This window comes from Desarmillaria tabescens (genome assembly GCF_030435595.1).
Source record: "Desarmillaria tabescens strain CCBAS 213 chromosome Unknown EV420scaffold_1, whole genome shotgun sequence".
In the NCBI taxonomy this organism is placed as follows: domain Eukaryota; kingdom Fungi; phylum Basidiomycota; class Agaricomycetes; order Agaricales; family Physalacriaceae; genus Desarmillaria; species Desarmillaria tabescens.
Window position 1 is genome coordinate 144,787 of NW_026848300.1, and position 25,648 is coordinate 170,434.

At 48.1% G+C, this 25,648-nt stretch overlaps 10 protein-coding genes across 10 annotated transcripts; 7 read left to right on the plus strand and 3 right to left on the minus strand.

Moving 5' to 3' along the window:
* Positions 1-4,642: 4,642 nt before the first annotated feature.
* EV420DRAFT_1492091 (uncharacterized protein) lies at positions 4,643-5,465 on the plus strand. The gene is made up of 3 exons (XM_060470731.1): positions 4,643-4,851; positions 4,903-5,103; positions 5,157-5,465. Exons 1-3 carry the CDS (start codon positions 4,702-4,704, stop codon positions 5,439-5,441), a joined length of 636 nt encoding a protein of 211 aa, XP_060338828.1. The 5' UTR covers positions 4,643-4,701; the 3' UTR covers positions 5,442-5,465.
* Positions 5,466-5,548: 83 nt separating this feature from the next.
* EV420DRAFT_4424 (uncharacterized protein) lies at positions 5,549-7,499 on the minus strand. Its single transcript, XM_060482143.1, has 2 exons — positions 7,099-7,499; positions 5,549-7,046 (listed from the first exon to the last, which is right to left on the minus strand). Exons 1-2 carry the CDS (start codon positions 7,124-7,126, stop codon positions 5,650-5,652), a joined length of 1,425 nt encoding a protein of 474 aa, XP_060338829.1. The 5' UTR covers positions 7,127-7,499; the 3' UTR covers positions 5,549-5,649.
* A 373-nt stretch (positions 7,500-7,872) lies between these two features.
* EV420DRAFT_1472340 (uncharacterized protein) lies at positions 7,873-8,982 on the minus strand (the record flags this gene model as incomplete). Its single annotated transcript, XM_060469045.1, has 4 exons — positions 7,873-7,898; positions 7,949-8,158; positions 8,209-8,270; positions 8,321-8,982. 4 exons carry the CDS (start codon positions 8,980-8,982, stop codon positions 7,873-7,875), a joined length of 960 nt encoding a protein of 319 aa, XP_060338830.1.
* Positions 8,983-10,612: 1,630 nt separating this feature from the next.
* EV420DRAFT_4500 (uncharacterized protein) lies at positions 10,613-11,299 on the plus strand. Its single transcript, XM_060482177.1, has 3 exons — positions 10,613-10,862; positions 10,919-10,960; positions 11,013-11,299. Exons 1-3 carry the CDS (start codon positions 10,811-10,813, stop codon positions 11,228-11,230), a joined length of 312 nt encoding a protein of 103 aa, XP_060338831.1. The 5' UTR covers positions 10,613-10,810; the 3' UTR covers positions 11,231-11,299.
* Positions 11,300-12,368, minus strand: EV420DRAFT_1658184 (uncharacterized protein; the record flags this gene model as incomplete). The annotated part of the gene is made up of 2 exons (XM_060478876.1): positions 11,300-12,191; positions 12,249-12,368. The coding sequence occupies 2 exons, from the start codon at positions 12,366-12,368 to the stop codon at positions 11,646-11,648; spliced, it is 666 nt and encodes a 221-aa protein (XP_060338832.1). The 3' UTR covers positions 11,300-11,645.
* A 313-nt stretch (positions 12,369-12,681) lies between these two features.
* EV420DRAFT_1633476 (uncharacterized protein) lies at positions 12,682-15,236 on the plus strand (the record flags this gene model as incomplete). The annotated part of the gene is made up of 14 exons (XM_060476188.1): positions 12,682-12,722; positions 12,770-12,794; positions 12,846-12,927; positions 12,981-13,013; positions 13,062-13,073; positions 13,129-13,142; positions 13,195-13,303; positions 13,354-13,421; positions 13,477-13,539; positions 13,600-13,710; positions 13,880-13,890; positions 13,942-14,077; positions 14,131-14,214; positions 15,030-15,236. The coding sequence occupies 14 exons, from the start codon at positions 12,682-12,684 to the stop codon at positions 15,234-15,236; spliced, it is 996 nt and encodes a 331-aa protein (XP_060338833.1).
* A 1,006-nt stretch (positions 15,237-16,242) lies between these two features.
* On the plus strand, positions 16,243-16,943 carry EV420DRAFT_4937 (uncharacterized protein). Its single transcript, XM_060482364.1, has one exon. It carries the CDS (start codon positions 16,381-16,383, stop codon positions 16,819-16,821), a length of 441 nt encoding a protein of 146 aa, XP_060338834.1. The 5' UTR covers positions 16,243-16,380; the 3' UTR covers positions 16,822-16,943.
* Positions 16,944-19,169: 2,226 nt separating this feature from the next.
* On the plus strand, positions 19,170-20,688 carry EV420DRAFT_4860 (uncharacterized protein). The gene is made up of 3 exons (XM_060482344.1): positions 19,170-19,391; positions 19,454-19,655; positions 19,708-20,688. Exons 1-3 carry the CDS (start codon positions 19,327-19,329, stop codon positions 20,602-20,604), a joined length of 1,164 nt encoding a protein of 387 aa, XP_060338835.1. The 5' UTR covers positions 19,170-19,326; the 3' UTR covers positions 20,605-20,688.
* Positions 20,689-21,195: 507 nt separating this feature from the next.
* On the plus strand, positions 21,196-22,407 carry EV420DRAFT_1257359 (uncharacterized protein; the record flags this gene model as incomplete). Its single annotated transcript, XM_060466826.1, has 2 exons — positions 21,196-21,456; positions 21,511-22,407. The coding sequence occupies 2 exons, from the start codon at positions 21,196-21,198 to the stop codon at positions 22,405-22,407; spliced, it is 1,158 nt and encodes a 385-aa protein (XP_060338836.1).
* A 670-nt stretch (positions 22,408-23,077) lies between these two features.
* EV420DRAFT_4844 (uncharacterized protein) lies at positions 23,078-24,967 on the plus strand. The gene is made up of 8 exons (XM_060482338.1): positions 23,078-23,232; positions 23,348-23,804; positions 23,864-24,004; positions 24,071-24,237; positions 24,296-24,308; positions 24,364-24,462; positions 24,526-24,595; positions 24,658-24,967. The coding sequence occupies exons 2-8, from the start codon at positions 23,499-23,501 to the stop codon at positions 24,894-24,896; spliced, it is 1,035 nt and encodes a 344-aa protein (XP_060338837.1). The 5' UTR covers positions 23,078-23,232; positions 23,348-23,498; the 3' UTR covers positions 24,897-24,967.
* Positions 24,968-25,648: the final 681 nt, after the last annotated feature.

A 25,648-nucleotide genomic window follows, 5' to 3' on the forward strand; every position in this document is an offset into this window, starting at 1 on the left:
CTTTGCGCGGATTTGAGTCGGCGAGAGCATCTGAAGGAATATAGAATCCGCACAATGAGCCTCGAGCGATACTCAGGAGAGCCTCTGCAGTTAAAACCGCTTGGGTATCGATGGGCATCGGTAAGCTCTGACGAGTTTTCGAGGAGCTGCCAGGCAATAATGGAACGGCGAATATAGTTTCTTTGTGGAGTTTTGTTTCCTTCCACCAGCAAACTACTTGAACGTATCTTGAATCTGGCTGTACCAAAGGCATTGGTGATGAGAGATTGAGGGACGACTGTTTCATGCAGACTCCAGAATTTTTATTTATCAGCAAGTGAAACAAATGACTCCATGAAGACCGAAGCATCAAGAAAGAGGTGGAGGATTCTCTAGTCGTCCGTATAGACATCCAGTGTTTACTTTCGAAAATTCCTATCATTGATTGTCGTGGAATGAACGAAGTAGGGGGTCGACGTATCTGCCACGGTACGAATGATCAACCCAAGAAACGGTGCATGCGCTATGAGGAGACGCACACAAAGGTCGAGTGCCAGGAGGTGGTTGATCGTTTGAAACAGAACTCCGGTCGCAGCCGACGCCTCTTTCTCTACAACCACGATTATCATCGACACGTGCCAATTCCATTCTTCAGGGCATTCCTCGTCCTTTAGGTCTTTAGGGATCATCCCCAGTCACCAGTGCACATAGACGGAAGACGAGGTCAACGGATATGACGCAGTGATGTTAGGCTAATAGACGAGACGAGCATTTACGTCATTTCTGATGGCACCAGGCTATTCAAAGTGGCATTATGATGAAGAAAAGAGCCCGACTCGGAACTATGTCTCCACTAGAGTCCAGTCATTTGCGTAGGCGCAAGTTGATCTTCAGCTTGGACGTAGACACGGCGAGGAATACGCCTAGTATGATAGACTCGAAGGGGCCACGTTTCATAGATACAGTTGGGATTCGAAGAACAGCACAGTTCACTCGCGAGGAGATTGATTACACTGAAAAAGAGGTCGCGACACGATTCATTGTACTACTTGTACCTGCTGAGTAAGGGTTAGTATATTGCGTTCAATTATGAAAGATTATATGGGTAACAGCGTACACGACACTGTACTGTTTATCCCCTTGACGAGATACCACAAGTAGACGAAAATGCGAATTCTGCAGACAGAGCGCGAAAGATCCTCAAGATGGGAAAAGTGGTTCAAGCAAGGACTTGTTTGCAGAAGAGGTATCGCGGTAAAGGAGCGTTCGACATGCAAGCCATTTTACCGTCAGCATTCTTGCCAAGAGGTGAGCCCATTGCCATCAGCGAATCGAACAAAAATATATATGGCCGTATAAGCCCGTGGCAAGGCTCGAAATGCGTGGCAACCTCCGAAATAATTGCACCAGCGTTATATGCCCATATGAAGCGTGGAAAAATGACAATTCTACACATATCCTTATGAGCATTTCCGATATCAGTAATGCATGCCAGGCTTCGAAAGGTATTAGTACAATTACTTGATGCCATAGGCAAATATAACACGAGCACCATTGTAAAGCGGGCCCGTAGCAGCTAGTGGTTTTTGGGTGGCTGGGAGCATATATAATTTGTATAGTTTCACTCTTGAAGACTTGGAGAGGCTTAGAACAGTGTATTTATTATTACGGTGAACATAATACAAGTACAGCGGTTTACACAAGTGACCTCAAATTTATACTGTATGTTCTCGCTCCTGCTCCTCCCTCTTTGCCACCAATCACTTTCCATAGTTACTCTTAGGAGGGGACCTAGATATTTCAGTCTTTTCAGCCTTGAAAAGACCTCTAGGAAAAGGAATGTCACCTCAATTTGGCGCCTGACCTGCTCATCCACGATGCTCCGGAGTCCGGACACTATTAAAGAGTGACATCGCATGGGGAAGGGCACAACCCATCGGCCTGAACAATTCCCTAAGATGCTATGGAGTGAATCCCAAGGAGAGAGCCATTATCAAACTCACCGATGCTTGACTTGAGTGCCCTTCAACACGACCACTTCCTCCTCCAACTCTGCAATACGTCACTTCAAAAGACCACTAGTTGAACTTGATGCATTGATAGACGAGAGGATCTGGGCAGGCTGGAAATTTGCGATTCTTGGAGAGGTGAGGGTACGTTGCTTGAGACATTAGCGCTTTGGCCGCGACTTCAGACAGTATTTATATTGAAAGAAATTACGTTGGAGTTCCGAGCTCGGAAGAAGGAGTCCGCATCGGAGAAGAATAGGCCTAGAGGTTTGAAATAGGTCTTCTAGATCTGAGTCTGGCCTAATAGGTCTCCACGACGAGAAGGAAAATGAGTAAGTAATGGTGAGTATAAACTCGGAACGAACCACGAGCTATCACGTGGTACATCACACAACACGATCGCAACTAATCGGGCCACTAAGTAGTCCAATTGCATACTCGTTTTTCATGCCATGCACCCGTCTCACTTCTCGTAATTTTCTTAGTGTCCGATCTTTTTCCTTTCTCCCATCTCCCGCCGATTTAGCAGGGTGTGGCTGAACAGTGAAAATTCAGTAGAGCATCCGAAGGACCGTGAGTCGTGACTTTCAAGAACAATATTCGACTACAGGGTTAAATAAAGCTAGGCAACCCTCCACACACAAAACGGGAACGGCGACGGACCAGGCGATGAAGCTAGCATGGGCAAAGATACAGAGGAAGGTGATGAAGACCGTGATAGCGAGAGCCTTTCCATAGAGGGTGCCGATTCTGCAGTGGATCTGTAGAGTCAAACAACCTCGAGCTCGACATCAATGATATGAGGTTTGCTGACCTGTAATACATTTATGTCATCATTTTAGACACCTAGTAAGAATCAAATTCAATTCTTACTACCATTTTTCAATCAGTCTTAAACCAGTCTGTGCAAGCCAGGCCATATTTTATTGTGCTTACAGTATTGATACATGAGCTGAAAATAATTCTATGCAATCTCAAAGGGCAAGTAATTATTACGTGGGTTTATAATAGCCTATGAAAAGGGCGCAACATCACGCCTTGGTTATATGGACTTGTGAGGCCTTGACGAGGCGGATAAGAATTCCGCCGGACCGTGGTCGCCGCAATCCCCGGCAATTTTTTTCCCAATCTGCTGATGGCCGCACTGTTGATACATGAGCGTGCCGGCGATCATTGTGGTAACGGGCAAAGGGGTATCGGCGACAGCCGAAGTTCTGTTTACGGCATACCACCACCATTAAGACCCACTACTCCATGGATTCGTATGTGTCCCTTCAATACAGAAGACTTTTTTTGGCGAGCACCATCACGACTAATACACAATGCCATTACTTCGTTTATCCAAGAGGACATCGAGCTGGAAGTCTTTTGAACTCATTACGAACCCTGCCCTCTCTTTGAGACATATGGTTCGGGTTCTGGTCGAGCATAATACCTACGAAGGTGAACCATAAGCGTACATCACGCCAGATCATAACCAACGCCGAGTCATCAATTGACAATGATAACCGCCACTACAACTGGTTGATGGATCTTCCGCACCTCAGCAAAGGTATCGCTTATTATGCGACAGTCAACGATTTACTTATGGGCATTCAATAGGCATTTGCCAAGATGTAATGATGTGGCTCAACGACCACTGGCGTTGTGTGGTTTCTAAAAAAGCTAAATATGCGATAGCATTAATCCAACACTAAAAGTTGAAGTTTCGTTATTGCCTCTCTCGAGTTCATTTTAACTATTTGGCCTGTTCGGCTCTAGGGTAGCACGAGCTATGTTTATCTTTTTAAACAAGAGGCCTTTCAACAGAAAGAGTTCCGACTGCACTTGATGCAAGGTGCATCGCTACGATCATGACCTCCAGAGACCCGACACGATCCCCTTCCAAATTACTTACACGACAATCAAATGAACTTGCCGCCGCCGTAGTAAGAGCTTTCCAGACCTTTTTTTTTTCCACTCATGGGAGTGCCGACTAGATCGAACTGATGTTTTGCAGTGCGCGCGGAGTAGTGGTTTGCACGTCGGCACAGACCGTGGTAGGCCGCAGTGAAGGCATTATTCGCCACTTGTGTCTGGTGACTCAAGTTTTCCCCAACTACGGTGTTATAAGAAGAGTGCGGGCTGCCGAGCTCTTGGGCAACACGACGGGTCGTCGTTCATGGCATCGTGTCACCTTGCCGTACTACGTGTCTCCGACCTCAAAGTCTTACCGGTCATCTCGCCTCACTTAGAGGACTAGGTAGGAAGGTATTGCCGAACGATTCCATGGCTACGTAGTATGGGAATATGCTGCTTTTCCATTAGACTAACTACCTCACATCTGCCAGGGCTATAAAGGTGCAAGCGCGAGAGCCATGCATCTCAGTGCATTCAGTCGCTCCAATACTCCTCAACTCATTTCTTATACCGGCTGGTAAGATCGCATTTGCCATCTCCAGGTGCACTTCTGACAGGAATACAGGTTCCGGTCTAACTATTCACGAAAAAACTACTATGAAATTTACCGCACAGTCTGCTATTCTTGCAGCTCTCTTCTGCTCCTTTGTCCTCGCGACGCCTACGAGGGAAAGGCAGATGGCCCCCTTCGGGCATTTGACTACTCCCTCTTTGACCAAGCGCGTGGCAGACCCGGCTGAGGGAGGGTGTGCAAAAAAAACGACTTGCGAGGCCTGCAGTGAGTGAATTGTCACACATATTTTAATCAGGAATTATGATATGCCTTGTTTCAGTTGCGGTCAAGGGAAAAAGTGGAAGTGCGTGCGGCTACGACGGCACCACGAAACGGTGTGCCGGGCTTTCCACAGCCGGCGCAAACCCACTGGCACGGACCACAGCCGAATGTAAGGCTATCACCTCTCAGGTACCCTATATCCAGTTACTTCCTCTATTCGTCGTTGCTTACATCCCGCAGCAAAATAGTCAACACGCCTCTGCTGCAACGGCACAAGCGAATGTGGATGCGGCATGGAATAGCATGAAGGCCCACGTTTTTGGAGGAGCCAAAAAGGCGACGGCTGGGACACATCTAACCAAGGAATGGCTAGAAAAGAATCCTAAAGTCAAGTTGCAGTCTAATCCGAAGACGGGTATAAGTGTAACCGTTGATGGGAAGGTTAGTACCCTCTCTCTGGTCCCTGCCAAATTCTAAGACACAACACATTGCAGTCCTCGAAGAACAGCAATCCTAAAACTCTATGGAACAATAACAGAGAGTCGGGTCATCAATACACTGAAACTGATGTTGAGAGAATGTGCAAAGCCGCCATCAGCTTGGTTCTGGCAAAGCTCAAAACCGACACTCTTCCCAAAAGCCACACAACTCAGAGTTTTTCCGTACTTGCGTTTGGCAGTACGAATATCTGTGTCTCGGTGCAGGGTGACACGAGCTGCTTCCCTATGTCAAATCAAATTGCAAACGCTGAAGCTGGCCAGGAGTGCGATAGCCGGTAAATGGTAGAGGAAGAAGATACAAGGAATTGGCATTAGATATATGGCGATGTTAAATGTACAAATTGTAGTTCGAAGCTATTGGCGTATGTGTGTATGTATCAGGAAGTCGAATGAGTTCTAAGGCTACAAAGAGATGCACGTTTGCAAACAAATAATTAGCGGAGCGCATAAAATATCATAAACTGTCATCATGGCAAGAACAAGAGCATCAAGCCCTCAAAAACATCTCGATAGGAATTGGCTTCCTCCTCAAACCGGAACTACTCGTACTCTCAGCACTAGTTCCGCTACCGGTAGTGCTCGTACTCGTTCTCCGCTTCAATGATGGAGCATCAATCTGCGAGAACCAAGAGGCAGTCGGTGAGAACACCGAGTTGGTCGGAGAGTCGACGCTACTTCGGAAAGGATTTCCACGCTTCCTCCCGCTAGGACTCCGCTTGGTCTTATCCTTTCCTCCCTTGAAGTACGGCAACACGCGCTTGACCAGGGTTGGGCCCGGGGAACGTTCTTCTTTCACGGAGCCCAGAGTAGAGGTACTAAACCTGCTCCGGAGCACCCGCCCGTCCTCGAGCTCGGCTGGGTAGTATGGCTGTTCTCCCTCGCCGAAGGACTGCTCATTGGACGAAGGCTGGGCAGAAATCTCCTCCTCCTTTGCACGGAGCTCTTCAAGACCACCCTGGATGTCTGCTTCCAAGTCAATGGGCGAGCAGGGGAGGGAAAGAGGAAAACGAAGGTTGGTAGACGAGTCCAGGTCGAAGGCGAAGTCGACGAGTGAGACATTGGATGAGATATCGTCTTCGGGTGCTGGGGATGGAGAACTTGACTCCGACGCGGAGTAGTGGCTGCCTGAGCTGAGGGAGATGCCTTCGAGGTAGTAGAGTAGCACGTCGGCGCCGTCCTCGTCAGCCTCAGCAGGTACGGGTAAGGAGGTGCGGGGAGGTGGGCGGACGATGGTGAGAGACTTGGGACGCGTTTTCTGGGTGCTGGGAAGCGCACAACCAGATTCGGGTCGCGACGCGGAACTTTGGGAGTGGACAGGCGCGTAAAGCGATGAAAGGGAAATGATCTTGTTGAATTCCTGCGTGTAGTACTCGTAGTCCTCGTCCAGGTTGCCACTCAACTCCTCACAGCTGATTTTCTTGTGGAGTCGGCGGTGGATTTTGTTAATGACGAGAGGCTTAGTCGCAGGGTATGAGAAAACGTCGTCGTCGTCGTCTTCCGAAGAGGAAGCTTCCGGGGACGTAGGGAGACTAGTGGTGTGAGATCGAGGACTTGAATAGGGAGAAGGGGTGGCGCTCGTGGAAGGCGAAGATGAACCTGGTGAAGGTGGGCATATGGAAGGGGGCATCGAGCTTGGAGTAGGAACTGGAGGATGGGGGAATGGATAGGTCACTTGGGTGAAGGTAAGATGGAAGGGGTCTGAAATGATATTTGCCCGTCGCCTCCGTGACTTCAAGTCTTTGGTAGCGCTCGAAGCGCTGGAGCTGCTTAGATTGGCTGCATCGTCCTCCTCTAGAATCATCGACAGTGGTGCAGCCGATGTGGAAGCTTGGAGATCTCGGCGTGGGCGTATACGTGCTTGTCTTTTCAGCATTGGTTCGTTGTCTGAAATCTTATCAGTACTATGCTTCTGCGAAGACAAAACGAAGGAACATACGGTATGCAGATTTCGTGCTCGGGTTCATAATAATAGGTCAAGGGGGGAAAGTCTGATTCCCAGTCGCGGAAGGGAAAAGAGAAAAACAACGACCCATCCCAGGATGAGGATCGATGTTTATAATCTCTTCGGTCTATTCACGTACCCATTGACAGGCAAAAGCATTGTTTTCTCAATGGCCCAACGCACAAAAGGATTGCCGTTTCGGGAACAAAAGAGATTCCCAATGGGTAAACCACAAATAAGCACAAACAACCATTCATTGTCCCCATTGTTCGCTCCGTTGGTCGCTACTCGTCATCGTATCAATGCGACGCTTGATTCTTGCAGGGTCGAGTCTTTGTTTTCCAGCTCCAGAGCCTTATGATGGGGGTAGAGTGCCGTTATCAGAGAGTCGCGCTATCGCGTGACGCGTCAGCATTTCCGGTCCGGTATGTCGATAGAATGTTACGGCTTTTGTTTTCCTACACTGTAACGTTGTAATGTACATCCAAAAGTTGCAAGAAAAAGAACCAACATTCTTTCCCAATCATGCCCGTTATACGATGGCAAGATAATATGCAGTATCCAAAGGAAATAGGTAGGATAAGCCTTTGGATACCCATCCTCGGCGTCGGTCTTCGCGTATGGAGCATTGCCGCCACCCAAAGTACCCTGTATCTAGCGGACTTAATCAGACCTGGCGAAGTACAAGACAATTGCGAAATGCTACCTATGTTATTGCCTTTATTCGCACTGACACCGCCGCCAGAGAACAAGAACCGCTGTTGACGTTTACGTTGATTCCAAATGTTTTCGAGCTTAGGCCAGGTTGAGTTGAAGGGTTGGAATAATAGAGGGCTCCACTTACTGGTTTTCTTCCGACGCGGCACTCTTGATACGCGTTTTCTTCTCTTTTCCTTCTGTTTCGTTCTATCCTGACGCTTAGTTGGTTCGGGCTCGACTTCAGGCGTCGAAGGGCGTTCGGCTAGAGTGAAAAGGCTAGCGTCATATGGCCCGAGAAGATCAGCTAACTTGTTCCGCGAGTTAATTGTCTGCTGAGCGCGATGACTCGCGTGCACTAGTTAATTGTCAACGATAGTTGAAAAGAGCTGGTTAACATGAACTCACATGGTACAGTGCCATTGGCATCGTACATAGCCCGTAGACGCGTTTCCGCTCGCTCGATAACCCTAATCAAAGTGACAATTAGCAAAGACAAAGAGCAGAGTATTAAACGCACTTGGGATGAACAATTTCCTGGCTGACCAACACATTCAAAACAAATCGCCAATCGATGGGATTCAGCCTATTCTGCATGCTGTCAGCTCGGAGAGGAGTATGAGCAGCAATAGTCGCAAGGATGGCCTCAAGGCAATTAGACGTTGAGAGATGCAGATGTGGTAGGTATTCCCGGTCTTCGTCAGTATCTTCTTCCCCTTCCTCTTCGTCACCCCCGGACTGGTTCTCCTTCTGAAGCTGCGACACCATGACGGAAATCTCATCTTCCAATCCCCACTGCGGTTGAGCCAGATCTTCCGGCAGCAGTGGCCATTTCGTCCATATATCGGCTTGCTTCTGCTTTTTCTTCTTCTTTCTGGGTGCAGGTGTTGGGGTCGGAGACGATGCACCAGCATCTCTGCGTTTGCGTTTTAGAGTCGCGGTTAGAGATGAACTGGGACCTGCTACGGGCGACGTCGAACGTGACTCTTCTTCGTCTTCGTCTTCAGAGTCATCCTCATCGTTCTCCACAATGGCGGGAGTGGACCGGAAGTGTTTAGAGATCTGGCTGCTGACGTCCAATGTACTCTCAGTTCGTAAGGCCCGTAACAGTGAAGAGTACTCGGTCAGTTCACTATGTAGTGCGACAGGGATTCGCTTTTCTTTCCCCTTGCCTTTCGTCATTATAGAATCGAAGAAAATATCATATTCTGAGTAGCAAATCAGTCGGTAATGCGGCATAATGGTGTGGCAACTAGATTCGTACCGGTGCAATGAGTTCAAGAGCGCTTACGCTATCGGTATTCGTCATTTTGCTTGGCAACTCTCTGAAAGCCATCGTGAGATAGTCTTATGTAACAACTGTACAGTCGCTTACATCAGCCGGAACTATACCCCCGCACCCCGCTTCTCCAACAGCTCACCATCTCCACTCACAACAGCTAAGTACGCACCAGTTTAATATTTTCTGTTGCTATCTCTAACGTTTCCTCTACAGAATGAGAGAGAAGTGGAAGAAAAAGAGGTCTCGCAGACTCAGGCGCAAGCGCAGAAAGATGAGAGCCCGTTCCAGTGCGTATATTTTCGTCCATCTTGATTATACTCTGTCTGATGATATTCATCTTGCAGAGTAAAAAACGACCTAACATGTACTGTCGTACTGCAAAACGGGGGAAGGGCTCGATCCTTTCCGACGCTGCTGTGGTACAATGTATAGTTGCACCTCGACGTGATCCTATGGGGTGCGCGTAGCTGGAGCTTTGGACAACTGCAAGCTGTAGCTATTGTTTTTGGGTCGTTTGACTGTATCCGCTATTTTGCAACAGAAATGATATTTCTCGACCAGAATTTCGCATGATTCCTCAGAACTGTGTACTCGATGAAGCTTGAAGTATGAAGTCGGTTGTATTGTGATGGAAACGGCTCGGCATGCCGACGCCTGAACAGTTCATTGGTTTCACTTCGACCCTTGAAAATAACGAGTATAGATGCACGAACCAAATTCTTTCTGAACTCTGGGACGTGGTACTGGTTGAACTTGACCGATCCTCATCAAGTTGTTGGCGGGGCGAGTGCACTCTTCTACAGGGCTTCCATGCCTTCTTTTGTCTTTGTTGGTAAAGACATGTGCACCTCGTGTTGCGATATTGACTGTGTTTTCGTTCTCAATATTATAACATATCAAACTGTTGGTGCGTTGCTGTTCCATCCTGCTATCACGCCCCTCATCTCTCTTATGTCAGATATCTATGATACTCACTGACGGCGACATCAGGAAATGCTACAGATCTTGTCGCGTGCACCATATGGAGAAACCCCAACAAGATACTAACCAACAAGCATCTTGTTTCACCGTGAACTAGTAAGCCCAAGCTTCGTCGAATCTAACATACGCAGAACGTTCTCAGGAATTTCGTCTCTTGGTTATCAGGACATAATTCCGCTATTTTTTTTATACCGATGAGAACAAACATTAGATGGCGTCAACGGGTCAGAATCAGAGTCTTGACGGGGCTTCGTGCTTGAATGGGTTAACTGGAGTCAGTTGGCGTTGGGTAGCAGCTGAGCGCTGAAAAGCGCGGGTAGGCATATCTTCAACTGCCATCAACCTCAGCCGCACGGACATAATTGCAGTGCTAGGTACTCTGATGGTAGACCGTAGTATACTCTAGCATACTGCCCGAGTCTTGAATAAGGAACAGTAAGATGGTGATCTTTTGTCGATTGCACAAGGAGGAGATTGCTGTAGATCCCTGGCCGGTACTGTGGAGAAGTGCACTGAAAGTCGATATGTTGAACACAGCCACAAGCTTCCCAAGGCGAATGCGATGAATCGTGATCGGCTTTTGAGACTTGTGATCAGCATCGACAAGGACGGGCGTTTCACGTTCCCTCCTACCATCGGACTCGGTCGGAGTCTTACAGTTATAAGATCAAAGATAGGGCACCATTCGTATAAAGGACGTACTCTTCTAAGAGGTTGACCACCAACATACTCTCTGTTTACTAAACTATGGCCGACGGCGGTGGTGATATCTGTGCCTCAATATGTTGCGGTTTTTGCTGTACGTTTTCCTTTTCACTGTAGGGGTTCACATTCGCTCAAACAGGTCGTATATAGGCGTGGCTGGGTGTTCGGCTCTCAGCAATTGGTGTATGCTCAGTGCGTATACGTACTACCATGGTCACATAAACTCGGTCTCATGCCCCCACAGAGAGCTATGGTAGCGGTTCGGGCACCTCGACCAGTGGATGTTGTGGGTCATGCTGCGACAAGTCTTTCAACGAGGACTCGTTCGATGAGCAAGTGAGAAGGGATATGGAGGCAACTCGTGATCCTAATGCACCCATCCGCCGGCCTGAGCAAATGCAGCCAGCCCCGAAGATGACCGCTGCCGTTCCCAAAGAAGCTGATGCTCAAGAGAAACCATAGTACTTTTTTGTGCGCCTTCAGTGTTTGTCAGAGCCTTTTCCCTGAACTCTTGTTACTTCTGTAAATCGAACGATACCGAATGAGAGAAAAGGTGCATCATAGAAGTGATGATTCTCCTCCATCCAACTAACTTGCAATCAAATCCTGAGCCTCGTGGTCGCGGGAACATCTTCATTTTGTCCCCCCTGCCCGAGTGCTCGCAGTGTGGCACATTGGTATGCGTCCCAGACAGCCATAGGGACAGACCATCTTACCGGCGTATAAGGGAGACTCGAGAAGCAGGAAAAAAAGTAGGCGTGTATCTGTTCTATCTCTAGGGTCTGTACGTCCATTCATCAAAACGAAGTGTTCAAGACAAGATAACACGCTACAGGTACTTCCAGCACAATCCTACAAGTGTATTAGAAACACGACGCTACTGTACTCGGGAAAGCAACTCACACTCAATATCCCATCCTTCAAATTCATCTTTAGGAACAATATCCTTGAACCACCTGGGCTTACATCCCAAGTATTTCCCCAGTAATCGCATCTGCTTCAATGAAGGGCGCCTGTAGAACAGCTCCCTGCTCTTGGTGCAAGCTACTGCGAGTATCCTCAGCATCTTTCGTCCGTCGAATTCCACGATCTCTTCCGGCTTGGCTGACTCATCAACCTCGGCATTAACAAGGTAAAGATCCGGATAACCAACAAGCCTATCCTTCAGAATAAAGAGCCCAATTCCCGCCACTAAAGAGGTCTTCTTGCTAGCCTCATCCTGATGTTCATGATAGATCTGCTCGAGTTTTTTGAAGGTCGTAGCAAAGCCGTAGAAATAGTAACAGTCGCCATCGGTGGCGTCACTGGGGGGCGCAGGAAACTTAGGGATGTACTTGTATTTGGGGAGGCGCCATTCGTCGCAGTAGAGGACTGTACGAGGAGGAGCATACTTGATTGCCTTGTCTATGTCTTCATCGCGAGACTAGCGGGGCGGTTATATTAATGGCGCTGTCGACAAGAGCATCATGATACAACTCACATCATCACAGTTGAGGCGCTTGAGCAGCTCTCTGGCCTTCGATTTCCGCATGACTGCTACGGACTTGAGTTCTTCAGCCTTGGATGCCTTGATGCTGATAGAATCCAAAATGGGTGGCATGTTGAGTACGGTGAGCAGGTTGGAGACAAGTACTAATTGTCGACATAAAACCAAAGTACTTAAAGCTCAAAGCCCAGTGGACGCGGTCACCCTGTCTCGTGATTGTCCAAATAATGACGTAAAGGTACAAATAACAACAACGCGTCCTTGTATCTTCTTGTCCTTTCCTTCCATCTTCTACCATGTTGGGGTCAGCTGAAGTCATGTACGTGGCATTGTATTCTCTCGTGCTGGCGGAATCATTTGATCCACTGTGTACCAGACATGGCCCTATGTTTATCGGCTTCGTGTTCAACGAGTTCTCTATGGAACCATGATCACTCAGGTGTACCTATACTTTGCTGCATACAAGCAGTGAGTCGCTTGTCGAAGAAGTTGACTCTCATTTTTATTTTTCTCAGAGACAAGCTTGTCGTCAAGCTATTCGTGAGCGCTATTGATTTCGTTGTTGATGCGCATTCTAACGCTTAAAACAAGATCCTCTTACTGTTTCTCTGCGATATCTTAAACACCGTTTTCGACTTTGTGTATCTCTATGATTGTTTTGTCCTGCATTTTTGTATGCGGTGCATGTTTCTATCACTTGCAGAGGATGTCAACAAAGTATCACAGCAGAAGTCGCATACTTGACGAAGGTAACTTGGGGTACGATCGGTTGTTCTCAACGTTCTCATCTATCTAACTTTTTTCCAGTATTTTCTACAGGTACGCTACTGGCCACTGAGAACTTGTCCTCCATTTTGAGCTGTTCCGTTCCCAGATCCTCCCATGACGGTACGTCGGTAGCATGGCCTTTTTGACCTTTGCAATGCTTAGAATCATGAAGGGTATTATTGCCGGTCTTGTTCAACTATTCTTTGCGTGGAGGATTCTAGTCTTGACTTCCAATGTTTACCTATGCGGTATTGTTGTGCTTCTTGCTCTTCTTGGAATTGGTAACCGTTTCTTCTCCTTGTCATCTGCTATTCTTACTTATATATGATAGCCGGTGGATTAGCTACTGCTGCAGAATGCGGTATCATATCTCAATCCGTACAGTTTCAGAGGTATCGAGTTAGTCGCACCGCACTTCTACATCTCCCGAGAATGATGGCTGGTGCAACTATAGGACGTTGTCACCATTTGGCTAGGGTCCGCACGCTCGTGCGATGTTGTTATCACATTTCTTCTTGTTCGCCATCTGTTTGTGTTTTCGAAGCCTCGGTAACTCGTTTGCTGACGGTCATAATAGGGTAAGCATCCTCTACTTGCGCGCGAGTCAATATCGACACTGGTGATGGATAGAGAAGACAAAAAACTGGATTCAAGCATTCAGATAACGTGGTTGACAGGATCATTCGGAGTAAGCATATACTTTCAATGACTTTGATTTCTTCTGGTAACTCCATACAGTCATCGTTCAAACAGGCTTGATCACGTCTGTTTGCGCGCTAGTCAACTTGAAAACATATTGGTCATTAGTAGCATTCATTCTCTTCGTAATTCATCATTCCTGACCTCGTGTTCTTTAGCCGACAGGAATGTGAGTAATCAACTACTCCGTATGCCTTGCTTTCAAGTCCCATTTGAATAGTCACCTCATCTTTAACATGCCTCTTTCCAAGGTTTACACAAACTCGCTCATGAGCAGTCTCAGCTCGCGCCAGGAATCAACAACATCAGCACCGAATCTACTCTCCTCCGCCAATACAACTGCATACAAACATACTGTACGTATCGTCCTCCTGCAGTCACTGAATGTGTGCTAATCAGACGGTAGTAGCAATATTCCTTTGCCCGGCCCTCACAAGAAGAAGAACACAATACAAGTGCTCTCAATTCCCAGGCCAGGCCCCAATTCCCGCAGGTTCTTGGATGTCACGGTTCATTCTGGAGGCGATATTAGTTCATGTCTTTCTACCGAGATGCTTTACCGAGACTCGAGCTCTACTACGGTTAGAAACATCGGCTCCTCTGGTTCTGTATCTGGGACAACGCCCGACTTTGGTATATGCAATCCCGTCTGACCGTGATCCTTCGGAAATTCTACAATCCTACCTCGGCCTCCGTTCCAACGTTCAGGATCAGACCTCTTACAGTGTAGTTATGAACGAAGCAAGGTCTCAGTTTGTATACATACACGTACGTTCTGTTCTATACTCGTATTACAAACAGATTTATCGGTTATAACGTAGACGTTATCGCGAAGCGTTTAGACATTTTAGCCGGACATCACCGTCGCTGTTCAGCGCTGCAGCCTCCATCTATCATCGTCTCAATTATACCACACCTGCCCATCGACCTAAATGATATTAACATTATTTCCAGATCTGGTCCCTGAGGCTGAATAATAGTAACTCCATGCCGATCTTCCTCTGATTCTCTATCTGGGTTTCATCCTTGCAACGACCCTCTGGTGCACCTTGATGATCATTTTCCGTATATTGAGGGTTGGACAGGCTAGTACCGGATCAGAGAGACCAACTAAAGTTTATCGTCACATTATAAAAACTTTGGTCGAATCGTCAGCACTCTATGCAATATTTCTGCTTCTGGATATCGTCCTCGTGGCTCGCGGGAGTATAGCAAAGTATTACATAGAAACTATGGCAGCATTTACAAGGGTACGATAATAACCGTTACTTTCTTGATTTCGACAAGGATCTCACCGTGATGTACCAGGGTGTAAGCTCGACACTTCTCATTGGGCGCGTTGCAGCAGGACACGCGCGACTGGAGGACTCTTGGCGTGATGTCGTCGCTCATTTTGGAACGCAATCGCGTAATCGCGAACAGATCAACTCCCAGGACGATGCTACGCAGAGTGTCATGACCGAAAGTGACCTAGAAGTTTCGCCAGAGAGAATAACCTCGAGGGTGTCTGAATAGAGGGAGAATAATCAAAGTTGCGTTTTTTATTGTTATGATTGTTGGTGTACATCGAAGCATACCCCTGGAACCGCTTTTCCATCATCCTTTATCTCCTATTGATTAGGACGATGATACGATTATATATAGTTTCAACAATCCGTGAACAGAGGTTTTGATTGCGATGCCTAAAAGTCCCCTCTTCATGTCAAGCCAGTTACTCTGGCGTTGCATGGATTCCAGATGTTCTGTGCATCAGTAGATTGAGTGATCAAAACGTCGAAGCAGACTTTTTGGGGGGCAGAAGGATCGAAGTCGCAGAGACGCGGTATTTTACTTTGGCGCCCAATATTTTGACGGAGATTCTCGAGCGATAGTTTGACATCACATCGTAATGCTGTAGAGAAAGCTGTGCCGGTCCAAGGATCATAGTGCGATGGGTCTCTCCTCCCGTGATTAGAATCAATGATACTTACATCTAACTGATCTTGAAAGTTAGGCGGAGAAGCCTGCTTCCTTTGCAAGACGAAGACGGTAATATATCACCCCGCAATTGCTATGTCGATTGTTCTAGGATAACGTAGAGCAACAGTCGGTAAGTCACAGCATCCGCGTTTCAAACATAACGCGAGCAAACTTACATAGCCTTAGGTGTTATATAACTTCGGATGATGATAGCGTAAAATTCATTTTGAAAGCCAGCGGTAATGTTCGATTAGATGGCGCCCATGAGGGAATTTCGATGCGCCGGAATGATATGCGAAGATAAGGCGTCGAAGATGTCATGCTGTCCCAAAGTGGCTTGCCGTCAGCGGTCAAAGTCCAGGGTTTGATAACAGACAGGGAAGATTGTTCGTATGTATTAACAGAAAAGGGTGAAGGATTTTGCGAGTAGCGCAATGTTATGTGCAGGTACCTGATGCGTCCTTTAGAATTCCAAAGACGAGAGAGATACTCACTGCGCAGTTTGGCGCTAAAAGGTGATAGGCACGTTAAGGGCGCTGCCACCGCCACCGTCCTTATGACACGTCGGTCCGATCTCCGGTCTTGCGAAGCCACTTCAACGAACACCATCACGTGCCACTGTCCAACTCACACTCAACCACCGACGACGATTCGGTTCACGCGCCAGAGCGGCTGATACGACGAGAACGACATCTATAGAATGGATTTGACGGCAACAGAAGACATTCTACGCAATCCTGCGGCCCTACACTCCCTCAAGCGTGATCAGTTGATCCGACTTTGCAAGATTCACGGTGTCAAAGCATCAGGGAAAAATGTGGACATTGCTGAACGTCTAGCGAACATACCACTGAAAGCTACACAACAAGTGCCGCAATCGCAACTCGTCACAATCAAGGAAGACACCGTTACCAGCATTGGTACCACTAAAACAGGAAGCGACTTTGGGAGCGTCAAATGTGTGTCTGTCAAACAAACTTCTTTAACTTCTCCTCATCCCAAATATAGCATCATTATCATTAAAATCTATTGTGTCTTCTTTCGGTTTCACTTCGCGCAAAACCACCTCTACTCCGCCCACGTCAATATCCACCACCGCTACCTCTCTACTATCTACAATGTCATCACAAGTCTCATATGAAGCCAGCATTCCTTTACCACCATCCCCTCCACCTCCACTGATTACCCCGTTCACGCCTCCTCCTAACGTCGATACAGTACGTCTGGTCGCTGCTCCCCGTCCGAGCATGGGTGGCACCCCCAGGTTACCGGCTTTCAAGACGACCTTCGATCTGGTGCTGGGTACCCCTGCGAAGTTCGGAGATACCTCTGCAAGGGTAGCCAGGCACATAATGGCCGCTGAAAAGGACCAAGAAGAGAAGAAAGATGATGCTGAGAAGATCGAGGCAGCAGAAGTGGAGAAGGAGCTGGTCGGGAATCTGAAGAAAGTCGAAAATGAGGATAGTGTTCCGGAAAGAGATGTCCAAGTTACGATTCCCCAGACTCCTTCCCGATCCAAGCTCCCGACGCCCGCCCCAGCGTTCACTTTTGGCTCGCCTGCTCCACACGTCTTCCGCCCTCGATTAAGTTCGAATGTCAAGGCAAGCGTATTTGAAGAGATGATGCGGAGGGCCGCAGGCGAGTCGGACACAGCTGGTGATGATACCTTTGTCGTCGTCGGTGAACCTGCCACGCCAACAGACCCAAACAGACTCATTCGACCTCTTCCTAGAAAGTCTCTGCGCGTATCTGGTCCCCCGCCTCTGCCCCCTATCAAGTCTCCCGTTACCACAGCATCAGGACGATTCGACAAAGCCCATGAAGCGGCGTTCAAAAAGATGACCGGAATCAATGAGCCTCGCGGCGGGGCGAAGCGGAAGATCGAAGCCGATCCTAGTATCAACGACCGCAGAGTAAGCACAAAGCTTGCACCGAAGGCTTGTGCTGGCAGGCCGAGTGTTATCGGTGCTAGTGGCGTGAGAAGGACTAGCGGTGTGCATGGAGGTAGGAGGAGCAGCGTTCGCCCTAGAACGAGTGCAGTCGGTGGGCGGAGAATTAGTATCAGGCCGCCTCCTCCGCCTCCGCCGAGAAAGGGTTTCAACTTTGGGTTCTCGGGCTTAAAGGGCTTGTTCTTTGGAAAGAAAAAGGAGGAACCGGAAACCGACGCAAAACCTGCCGCTCCGCCTTCAAATATTGCCGTTAAGAAGAAAGAACCGGAGAAGGGGAAGAAACCAGGTTTGACGGGTTTGGGGCTGGGCAAAGTCGCGGCGACTACGGCTACAACTCAGAGTACGGCGATGGCTGCGCCTTCTCGTAAAGTCTCTGCGCCGGCAAACTCAAACAGCTCCTTCGCCCCGACCACCAGGAAGGCCTCTGCTCCCTCTACTTCTTCCATTTCATCTACCAGGGCGATGGGTCCCCCCACTACCACGACTCAGAGAAAAGTATCCATGAGTTCGACATCCAAGGCTGGTCCCTCAAGTGCGTTGCGCCCCCCAATCGCGACAGCATCAAGTGCGACGACCAGAGGCAGCTTATCGTCTACTACAAGAGGTTCCATTTCAAGTACAACTGCTCGTGCCCCTGTATCGACAAGAAATCCGTCTTTGTCTTCGACGGCACGCACGTCGTCCATTAACTCCACAGCGCGGACGTCTTCCGTATCTTCTGGTACACGTCTCTCTTCCGTGGCTGCTAATACCCGTAGTTCTACGACAAGGGGATCGCTCAGTTCGACCACTGCTCTTGCGCCCGCGTCTACGAGGAATTCTTCACTGACTTCCACGACCCGTGGTTCTATTGGGCGCCCCTCCGTGACTTCAACGCGCCCCTTACGACCGTCTGCTGTGGGTGTATCAAGGCAGTTAAAGCCCACGGTGGCGCGTGGGGAAAAAGAGAACGTCCCATTGCGAGGCGTTCCGGAGAAAGTCGAGCCGGATTTGCAGGATAAAGAACAAGGCATGGTTCCGAAGAAGATATTCAGCCAGCCTTTGACTGTGCCTTCCGAACCTTCGAAGGGTACGTTGAACCGAAGTCTGTCCGGGCGAAGGCCAAGAATATCACGTACAACTGTGGTTGCGAGATTGGCAGCTAGGAGGGCTGGTCCGACGACTGCGCTTTCTACTGCTGGTTCGAGGAGGAGTTTGGTCGGTGGGGATGGTGGGGGACGGGTGCGTTCGAGTTTCGGGACTGGTGGGAAGGCAAATGTGCTCGGAGTTAATGGTGGGCCTAGGAAGAGTATGCCGGGTAAGAGAGGAAGCATGCAGTTGGGGAAGGGTGGAGCTAGGAAAAGCATCCCGGGAAAGAGGCCTAGTATGAGAATCCCGGTGTAGACCCCGAGATCTGGACGATCTTTTTGTTCATATTTTGCAAATTTTGGACATATTGTATACATATGTATCTAAGTATCTATATATCTGCGCTGGTACGAGAACTAATATTATGTATGTATTCAGTGCTGCGGCCAAGGAGTCGTGTACATTGTTATTCAATCAGTACTCATTACTACTCGACGTCTAATAGGTCACGACAAAAAATTTTCTGTGTACAATTGTTTACCGTAAGAATGCACATTCATACTGACGTACCTAAACTCGAAGTACGGCCAGTCACTTTGTACATCTTCGGAATTTGTTTTTGTTAGTGAATGCAGAAATTCGGGCACCAAGACTTACATAACTTATTACCGCGCCTCATCATGGCACGTTCCGGGTTCGTTTTTGCTGGTCGACTCCAACCTCTGCCTTGGGGTAACTTATGTGGTCGCCTAGTAGCAGAGAACCGCCCAGCTGGTCATCTTTTACCGCGATTTTATTGCCTTCGCTGGTGTGCTACTATGTGAGCGCCATCCTCACCATTCGACTCTACCCTTTCCTCGGCCGCATGTTGTACCGATGTTCCGTGTCTCTTGATATGTCGTACACAGATGGAGGCACCCAGAATGAGTACTTGAATTACCGGAATGAGACCTTGTTTGTATGTCACCGTCACTTTTTTGCGAAAATACTTTCTCATTAGATTCGCTCAGGCAGGCTTGACCTTCTTGGCTATGCGTGCTACAGCCTGGACCGTTTCTGCGACACCGCCCAAAAGGCTGGACTCCAAGAAACCCAGTGCCATACAGCTATGCTTCGCAGGCCGATACCACGAATGGAATTGGTCTTCAGGGCTTCATGTACCAGTGGAATGGCGTCCGACTAATTCAAGGACCATGTTTGTTCTCGCCACACTGGCCTCCCAACTCATACATACTGTCATTTTCGATTCCTTGTATTTTCATCTTCAGTCCCTCTCACCGAACACGTTCGGTTCCCCGACTGGTGGGACCATTTTATCTGCCAACGGTGCCCCGAACCTCCGTTCCACGTATATAACCTTCCTCAGCGGTATGGTCCTTTACAGTGCTATCCAATCTGCGCATGACGCTTGCGCCGTGTTCTGTGTTCTCTTCTTCCAACATGATCCCACGCAGTGGCCTCAATTGTTCGACCACCCATGGCGTTCGACATCTTTGAATCGTTTTTGGGCTAAAGGATGGCATCAAGTCTTTCGACATGAGTTCCTAGTTTTGGGGGGCAGACCACTTTACAAGCTAGGTTTCGGACATACCGGTGTAGTACTCGGCGTATTCACCGCCTCTAGTATACTTCACCTCTTGAGCCACTGGGGTCTCCGTCGTGATTCCGAGTGGTCGACTGTCGGAGGGTATTTTATCATTCAAGACGTTGGTATCGTCTTGGAAGGTGTATGGAAGAAAATAACCGGGCATCGGGTTGGAGGTATTCTAGGCTGGATATGGACCGTCACTTGGGTGGTAGGATGGGGTAATATTATAATTGACGCATGGACGAGGGCGGGGCTTATTGGTAGCGCTTTCTTCCCAAATGGGATGAGACCTGTGGATGTGCTAAGGAAGTTGCTGTAAGGTATCACTTCTGCTTGGAAAAGCAGATTATCTCGGAGGATCTGGTCTGACTAGTTAGGTATTGGTGACTTTGTACCTCTATCTGTCCGTTCCTTTTGATTTCATGTTCTAGAATTTAATTTTGTGACCAACCTTCATCGTGAGGGTTTGCTTTACGTGAGTCGGGGTCAATCGGGAGTCGAGGTATATATCACTTCTGGTATCATTTTTCGGGATACACCATGCCGTCTGCGCCTCCCGTCTCGAAAACAATCTATGAAAGAATCAGAATGGTTTTATCTGATTTTCGTATCAAGGGGTGAAATAGTCAGGAAAAAATTAAAAAAAGAACAAACGGTTGTCCCGTGATCGCGTCAATGACATGTGATACATTTTAAATTCGACTTACCGGGTGTAATTAACCGGAGTCTCCCCCCAGGCTCCCCCAGGCTTGTTAGCCATCGACCACAACAACTTGAAACACAACAAGTCACGATCATTCACCGTTTCGCCCGGCGTATTTATTTTCTTGGCTACTGGCCAGATATTGTCAGTCTTATATTGTGGTCTGCTGATTTCCATCTGACTCTCATCCTCGTTTTCCTAGGGAGAATGCCTTTTTCTCCACCTACAAAACCTGACAGCAGGCAATCACTCAACTGGTCGTCCTTCGCCACAATTCTACTTCCCTCTCTAGTGTGCTACTATGTGAGCGCCGTTCTCATCATTCGATCCTATCCCTTTCTTGTTCGCCTGCTTGTCCTACCAGTAACACTGTGCATGCTGTACAGATGCTCCGTCTCGCTTGATTTATCCCGCTTGAACGGGTCAGAGCGGAATGAATGGTTAAATTATTGGAATGAGGCTCTGTTGGTAGGTGGTTGTCCTATCATTAAGCGTCTTTCTCACCTGAGCATCACATGGCAGTTGGGCATGACCCTCTTTAGCATGCGTGCTATTGTCTGGACTTTTATAGCCACACCACCTAGAAGGATCGACTCTAGAAAGCCAAGCGCAGCTCAGCTTTGCTTCACAGGCAGATATCACGAGTGGAACTGGTCATCCGGGCTTCACATACCACCGGAATGGCGGCCGACGAATTCAAGGACCATGTTCGTTTTGGCGACGTTAATATCCATGCTCATCCATATTATCGTCCTCGACGTCCTCCTCTTTCATCTGCAATCTCTTTCACCAAATACGTTCGGTTCCCCGAAAGGGGGCACAATTTTCACTGTCATCGGCATCCCTGACTTACGTTCCACATATATATCCTTCTTCAGCGGCATTGCTGTCTACTGTGCCATACAATCTATGTACGATGGCTGTACAATTTTTGGTATCATCCTCTTCCAACAGAACTCTAATCAATGGCCTCCGCTATTCGACCATCCATGGTGCTCAACATCCTTGAACCGTTTCTGGGCTAAAGGATGGCATCAAGTTTTTCGACACGAATTCATTGCTGTGGGTGCCAAACCGCTGTATGCGCTAGGCTTCGGTCGCGTCGGTGCAGTTCTCGGTGCTTTCACGGCCTCTGGAACTCTTCATGTTCTGGGCAACTGGGGCCTGAGTCACGAGACTGAATTCTGGGCTGTAGGGGGGTATTTCGTCATTCAAGGTGTTGGCGTTGTATTGGAAGGTGTATGGAAGAAGATGTCTGGACGCAAGGTTGGGGGCGCTCTGGGCTGGATGTGGACTGTTGCTTGGGTGGTAGGCTGGGCCAATTTTCTGATCGATGCATGGGCGAGAGCAGGACTCATTGGGAGCGCTTTCTTCCCCAATGGTGGCAGGCCTGTGGATGCGATAGGGAAGTTGTTATGAGACACGGATAACATCACACTTGTTTCGGTTCAGTGGATATTGTTGGTCAGTGAGGCACCCAAGTACGCATGGTGGCGCGTCACGCGTCCAGGACCAACAACTTGCTACCTCCATCTATTCTATTCGATAGCCGGGACCTCAGTACACTCTTGTTCTAGCCCCTTCGTCAGTCGGATTAGGTGTTTCACCGGAATTGGCGCGTAGGCATACTTGCTTCTTAAGCACCCGCTGCGTCTACTTGACTTTCCTTTCGTGGCAACTGCGCCATCGGACGTCATCCAGTCAGCGTTCTCCGCTCATAATCCAATGCTCAAACCGATCTTTCATGGTGAAGGTTATATGAATGGCCGCGGAGCCGTTTCATCTTTCTAGTTCTAGATGGTATCAGGCCAGCAGATCTTGATTTAGTAACGCCAGTACCGTCGCGCTTGATGGCGCGTCAAAGAAAGGGAATTACGTCACTCTTCGACGCTACTAATTACCACCCATAGTTTCGATCCTTTCGATGGACTTCTGTAGACTACGCTCTGAAATATGCTCACGGACATTTTCACCACCGGGCACTTCGGATTAGCATGCGGTGTTGAAGTGGCCGAAACATGCTATGCATGACGCCTGTGTAGATGAAGCTGTGGCTATTCTGTTCTGGCGGTTCAAGTGGAAGCAGGATATCATTCCCCGTGGTGTGTACATTTACAAAGTCACCTTGAACTAAGGAGCGGGGGACGAAGTCGGCGATTCCGATTGTACACGCACACGCACCTCCGTCTGCCTACTGCCTATCAATGACCGGCTTGTCGTTCAGATAGGAGTTTATCTTTACCGGTAAGCAACAATCGTCTTCTCCTGACTTGGCTATCCATCTAATCTTGTAAGTTGCTACCCTACCTCTACAGTATTTGCAACTTACTTGCGTCATCCATCTTCCCAGTTTGGATAGGATCTACACGCCTACCGGAGTCATTATATGATGCTGTATTGGATCACCCACCTACCTGTTGACGTCTGAAATGTATCCCCGCCCGGAGATAAACAATCCCTTAGACAAATATTAACCCAAACATCCACTGATTCGCCGTGTGTGGAGTGCAATGGGTATAAGTATAGGACTTGCCGATTCTAAGCCAAGCACATATTACATTGCTATGGCTCTTTCTACCAACTCCTTTGGACGTATTCTACGCGATGATATTTCTACCAATCTCGCCGTTCAACAGCAGAAGATGGTGGAAGATTCTCGAAGGCGTGTCGATTTCGGACGTAGGCTCGAGACCTCGTTCGACAATATTACAGGCTGCCTTCAGAATCTTTCTGCAGACAGCGATGACTGGAATTTTCTACAAGAGCATGGCCAACAAATTCAAGATCTCATCATCTCGTGGCAGAATATCGCGAAGGTATATCGTATTCTCTGGTCAAAAGTCAAGAGGCACTGACTGATTATTTATGCGATGAGGACTTCAGAAGGGCTCGCCTGGACTCCCAGCTAATCATCCGACTCGCTTCCCTTGCGTCCTGGATGTTCTCAATGGAGTTCCTTGGTGAATTCGAGAAGCGGGAATATTGGCCTCAGGAAGAAATACGAAAGTTCAAGTCTGTATGTACTCATCTTCTTCCTGTACTTCCATCTTATAGTTACCAAGTCATCGGTTCTATTATATAGGACATCGACAGACTTCATATTCCCGAAGCTGGACGCCTCGTAGAGCGCTTTAGGACCCTGGCGGATTCCGTGAAGAAGGCGACAGAAGAGTGGAACGAAGCCTGCGCTGGCAGTAATAATTTTGAATATACTGCTATTACTTGGGACGCGGAGGACAAACTCCACGAGTTAGTATACTTTCATAAACTCCATCAATAAAATTTAGCTGACAGCGATGTTCTACAGAGTTGACCGCGAGGTAGCGTTACTGTGCCTGTTCTCATGCTACGCATTTAATTTTCTGGTTTCTCTAGATTGCTTCGACGATAGAGTTGTGTGGCGTCCCGATGGCGCGTGCCGGTATCTTTGACTTGATGCATACCATCTGTCCATCGGCCTGGTTTACAGCTTTGGTGAGTCCGTGTTATCTGCAACTAATCGTACGGCTTTCTTATATTTCCTTGTCTTCTTCGCAGAGATCTATTCCCCATCACGATGGTGGCGGAATTGCTGACATGGTGTACACGAGATGCGAGGATCGTGATCGTAAGACCAATACAAAGTCACCCATTTTGTCATCATGTTCTCATGTTCCCCATGTTTCTCAGGCATCTTTTTGACCGTGGAAGAAGAACGACGTAGACTGGAGCAATCTTGTTTCCAAGCAAGATCCTTCTCGAAGTTAGATGCCATGATGCGCATGCACGAGCATGATGTGAACACCTACGTTGGTATCATTGCTAAAGCTTGTCACGTATGGGATACGGTTAGGCAATCGCTCATGGATCTCTTCCGGCAGCTGCTGACGGACTTTTCAGATGGATGCAGATATTCGTCTTCTCCTTGAAGCACGTCCCGAGTTCCGGTCTGGAGGTCAGGACAATGAGGACGCTTTAAAGACCATGAAGTATGTTCAGAGCATGTATGATGCTGCCGGTTATGCCCTGTTGGAGCATGAGTTTTGATCTACGGTATATACCATCTTTCTCTTATTTACTTGAATTGGACTTCTGAATACACGCGACTCGAATGAAACTCAGCGTTTCAAGATGACTGTCGTGTGCTTTGACTGACGATATGTAAGGCAATACTACTACCGAAAAGATTTCCATCTCAACCCAACGGCGGACGCCACTAAAGGAGAAGCATTTTAGATTTTCGTCTCCGCGAGAATGTGGACAATGATTCTGGGGAGGATACCTTCTCATTATTTTCAGCGAACGTTTAAGGTTAGAGAATATGCACTATGTCGGTCACTTAGATCCCGGTCCCGGTCCCGCCGCCATCAATGATGGTAATCCAGATCAGATTTCCCGAGTCACCATGATATCAAGTCTCCGAGTACGCCATGCGGCATCCAAATATGTCTAGGGAACATGTCAACTAGCTGTATTCTTGATGTGCATGGAGTTGCGTAAATACAGACGCTAACAGACGTCTTCTGTGCATTTTTTGTAATTGTACTGAATGCGGTAAACTTCGGTCGATACCGGTATTTTCCGATTTCGTATTGGATCGGTCCGAACTCTTTCTTTGGTTGCCTAACGTATCCTCTCTTCTAGATGTACTAACTATACACCTTTTGGCTTCTTGATTCAT

Excerpts from the sequence above, each read along its gene's own strand:
- EV420DRAFT_1492091 (XM_060470731.1), top strand. The coding sequence starts at position 4,702 with ATGATATGCCTTGTTTCAGTTGCGGTCAAGGGAAAAAGTGGAAGTGCG. Across the intron at positions 4,852-4,902 it reads GTAAGGCTATCACCTCTCAG|CAAAATAGTCAACACGCCTC; the intron begins GTACCCTATATC and ends TACATCCCGCAG. Across the intron at positions 5,104-5,156 it reads GTGTAACCGTTGATGGGAAG|TCCTCGAAGAACAGCAATCC; the intron begins GTTAGTACCCTC and ends AACACATTGCAG.
- EV420DRAFT_4424 (XM_060482143.1), bottom strand. The coding sequence starts at position 7,126 with ATGAACCCGAGCACGAAATCTGCATACC. Across the intron at positions 7,047-7,098 it reads GAGCACGAAATCTGCATACC|ACAACGAACCAATGCTGAAA; the intron begins GTATGTTCCTTC and ends ATAAGATTTCAG.
- EV420DRAFT_4500 (XM_060482177.1), top strand. The coding sequence starts at position 10,811 with ATGGCCGACGGCGGTGGTGATATCTGTGCCTCAATATGTTGCGGTTTT. Across the intron at positions 10,863-10,918 it reads AATATGTTGCGGTTTTTGCT|GCGTGGCTGGGTGTTCGGCT; the intron begins GTACGTTTTCCT and ends GGTCGTATATAG. Across the intron at positions 10,961-11,012 it reads CAGCAATTGGTGTATGCTCA|AGAGCTATGGTAGCGGTTCG; the intron begins GTGCGTATACGT and ends ATGCCCCCACAG.
- EV420DRAFT_4937 (XM_060482364.1), top strand. The coding sequence starts at position 16,381 with ATGGATTTGACGGCAACAGAAGACATTCTACGCAATCCTGCGGCCCTA.
- EV420DRAFT_4860 (XM_060482344.1), top strand. The coding sequence starts at position 19,327 with ATGCAGAAATTCGGGCACCAAGACTTACATAACTTATTACCGCGCCTC. Across the intron at positions 19,392-19,453 it reads CTCATCATGGCACGTTCCGG|CAGAGAACCGCCCAGCTGGT; the intron begins GTTCGTTTTTGC and ends GTCGCCTAGTAG. Across the intron at positions 19,656-19,707 it reads ACCGGAATGAGACCTTGTTT|GCAGGCTTGACCTTCTTGGC; the intron begins GTATGTCACCGT and ends AGATTCGCTCAG.
- EV420DRAFT_4844 (XM_060482338.1), top strand. The coding sequence starts at position 23,499 with ATGGGTATAAGTATAGGACTTGCCGATTCTAAGCCAAGCACATATTAC. Across the intron at positions 23,805-23,863 it reads CGTGGCAGAATATCGCGAAG|GACTTCAGAAGGGCTCGCCT; the intron begins GTATATCGTATT and ends TTATGCGATGAG. Across the intron at positions 24,005-24,070 it reads AAATACGAAAGTTCAAGTCT|GACATCGACAGACTTCATAT; the intron begins GTATGTACTCAT and ends TCTATTATATAG.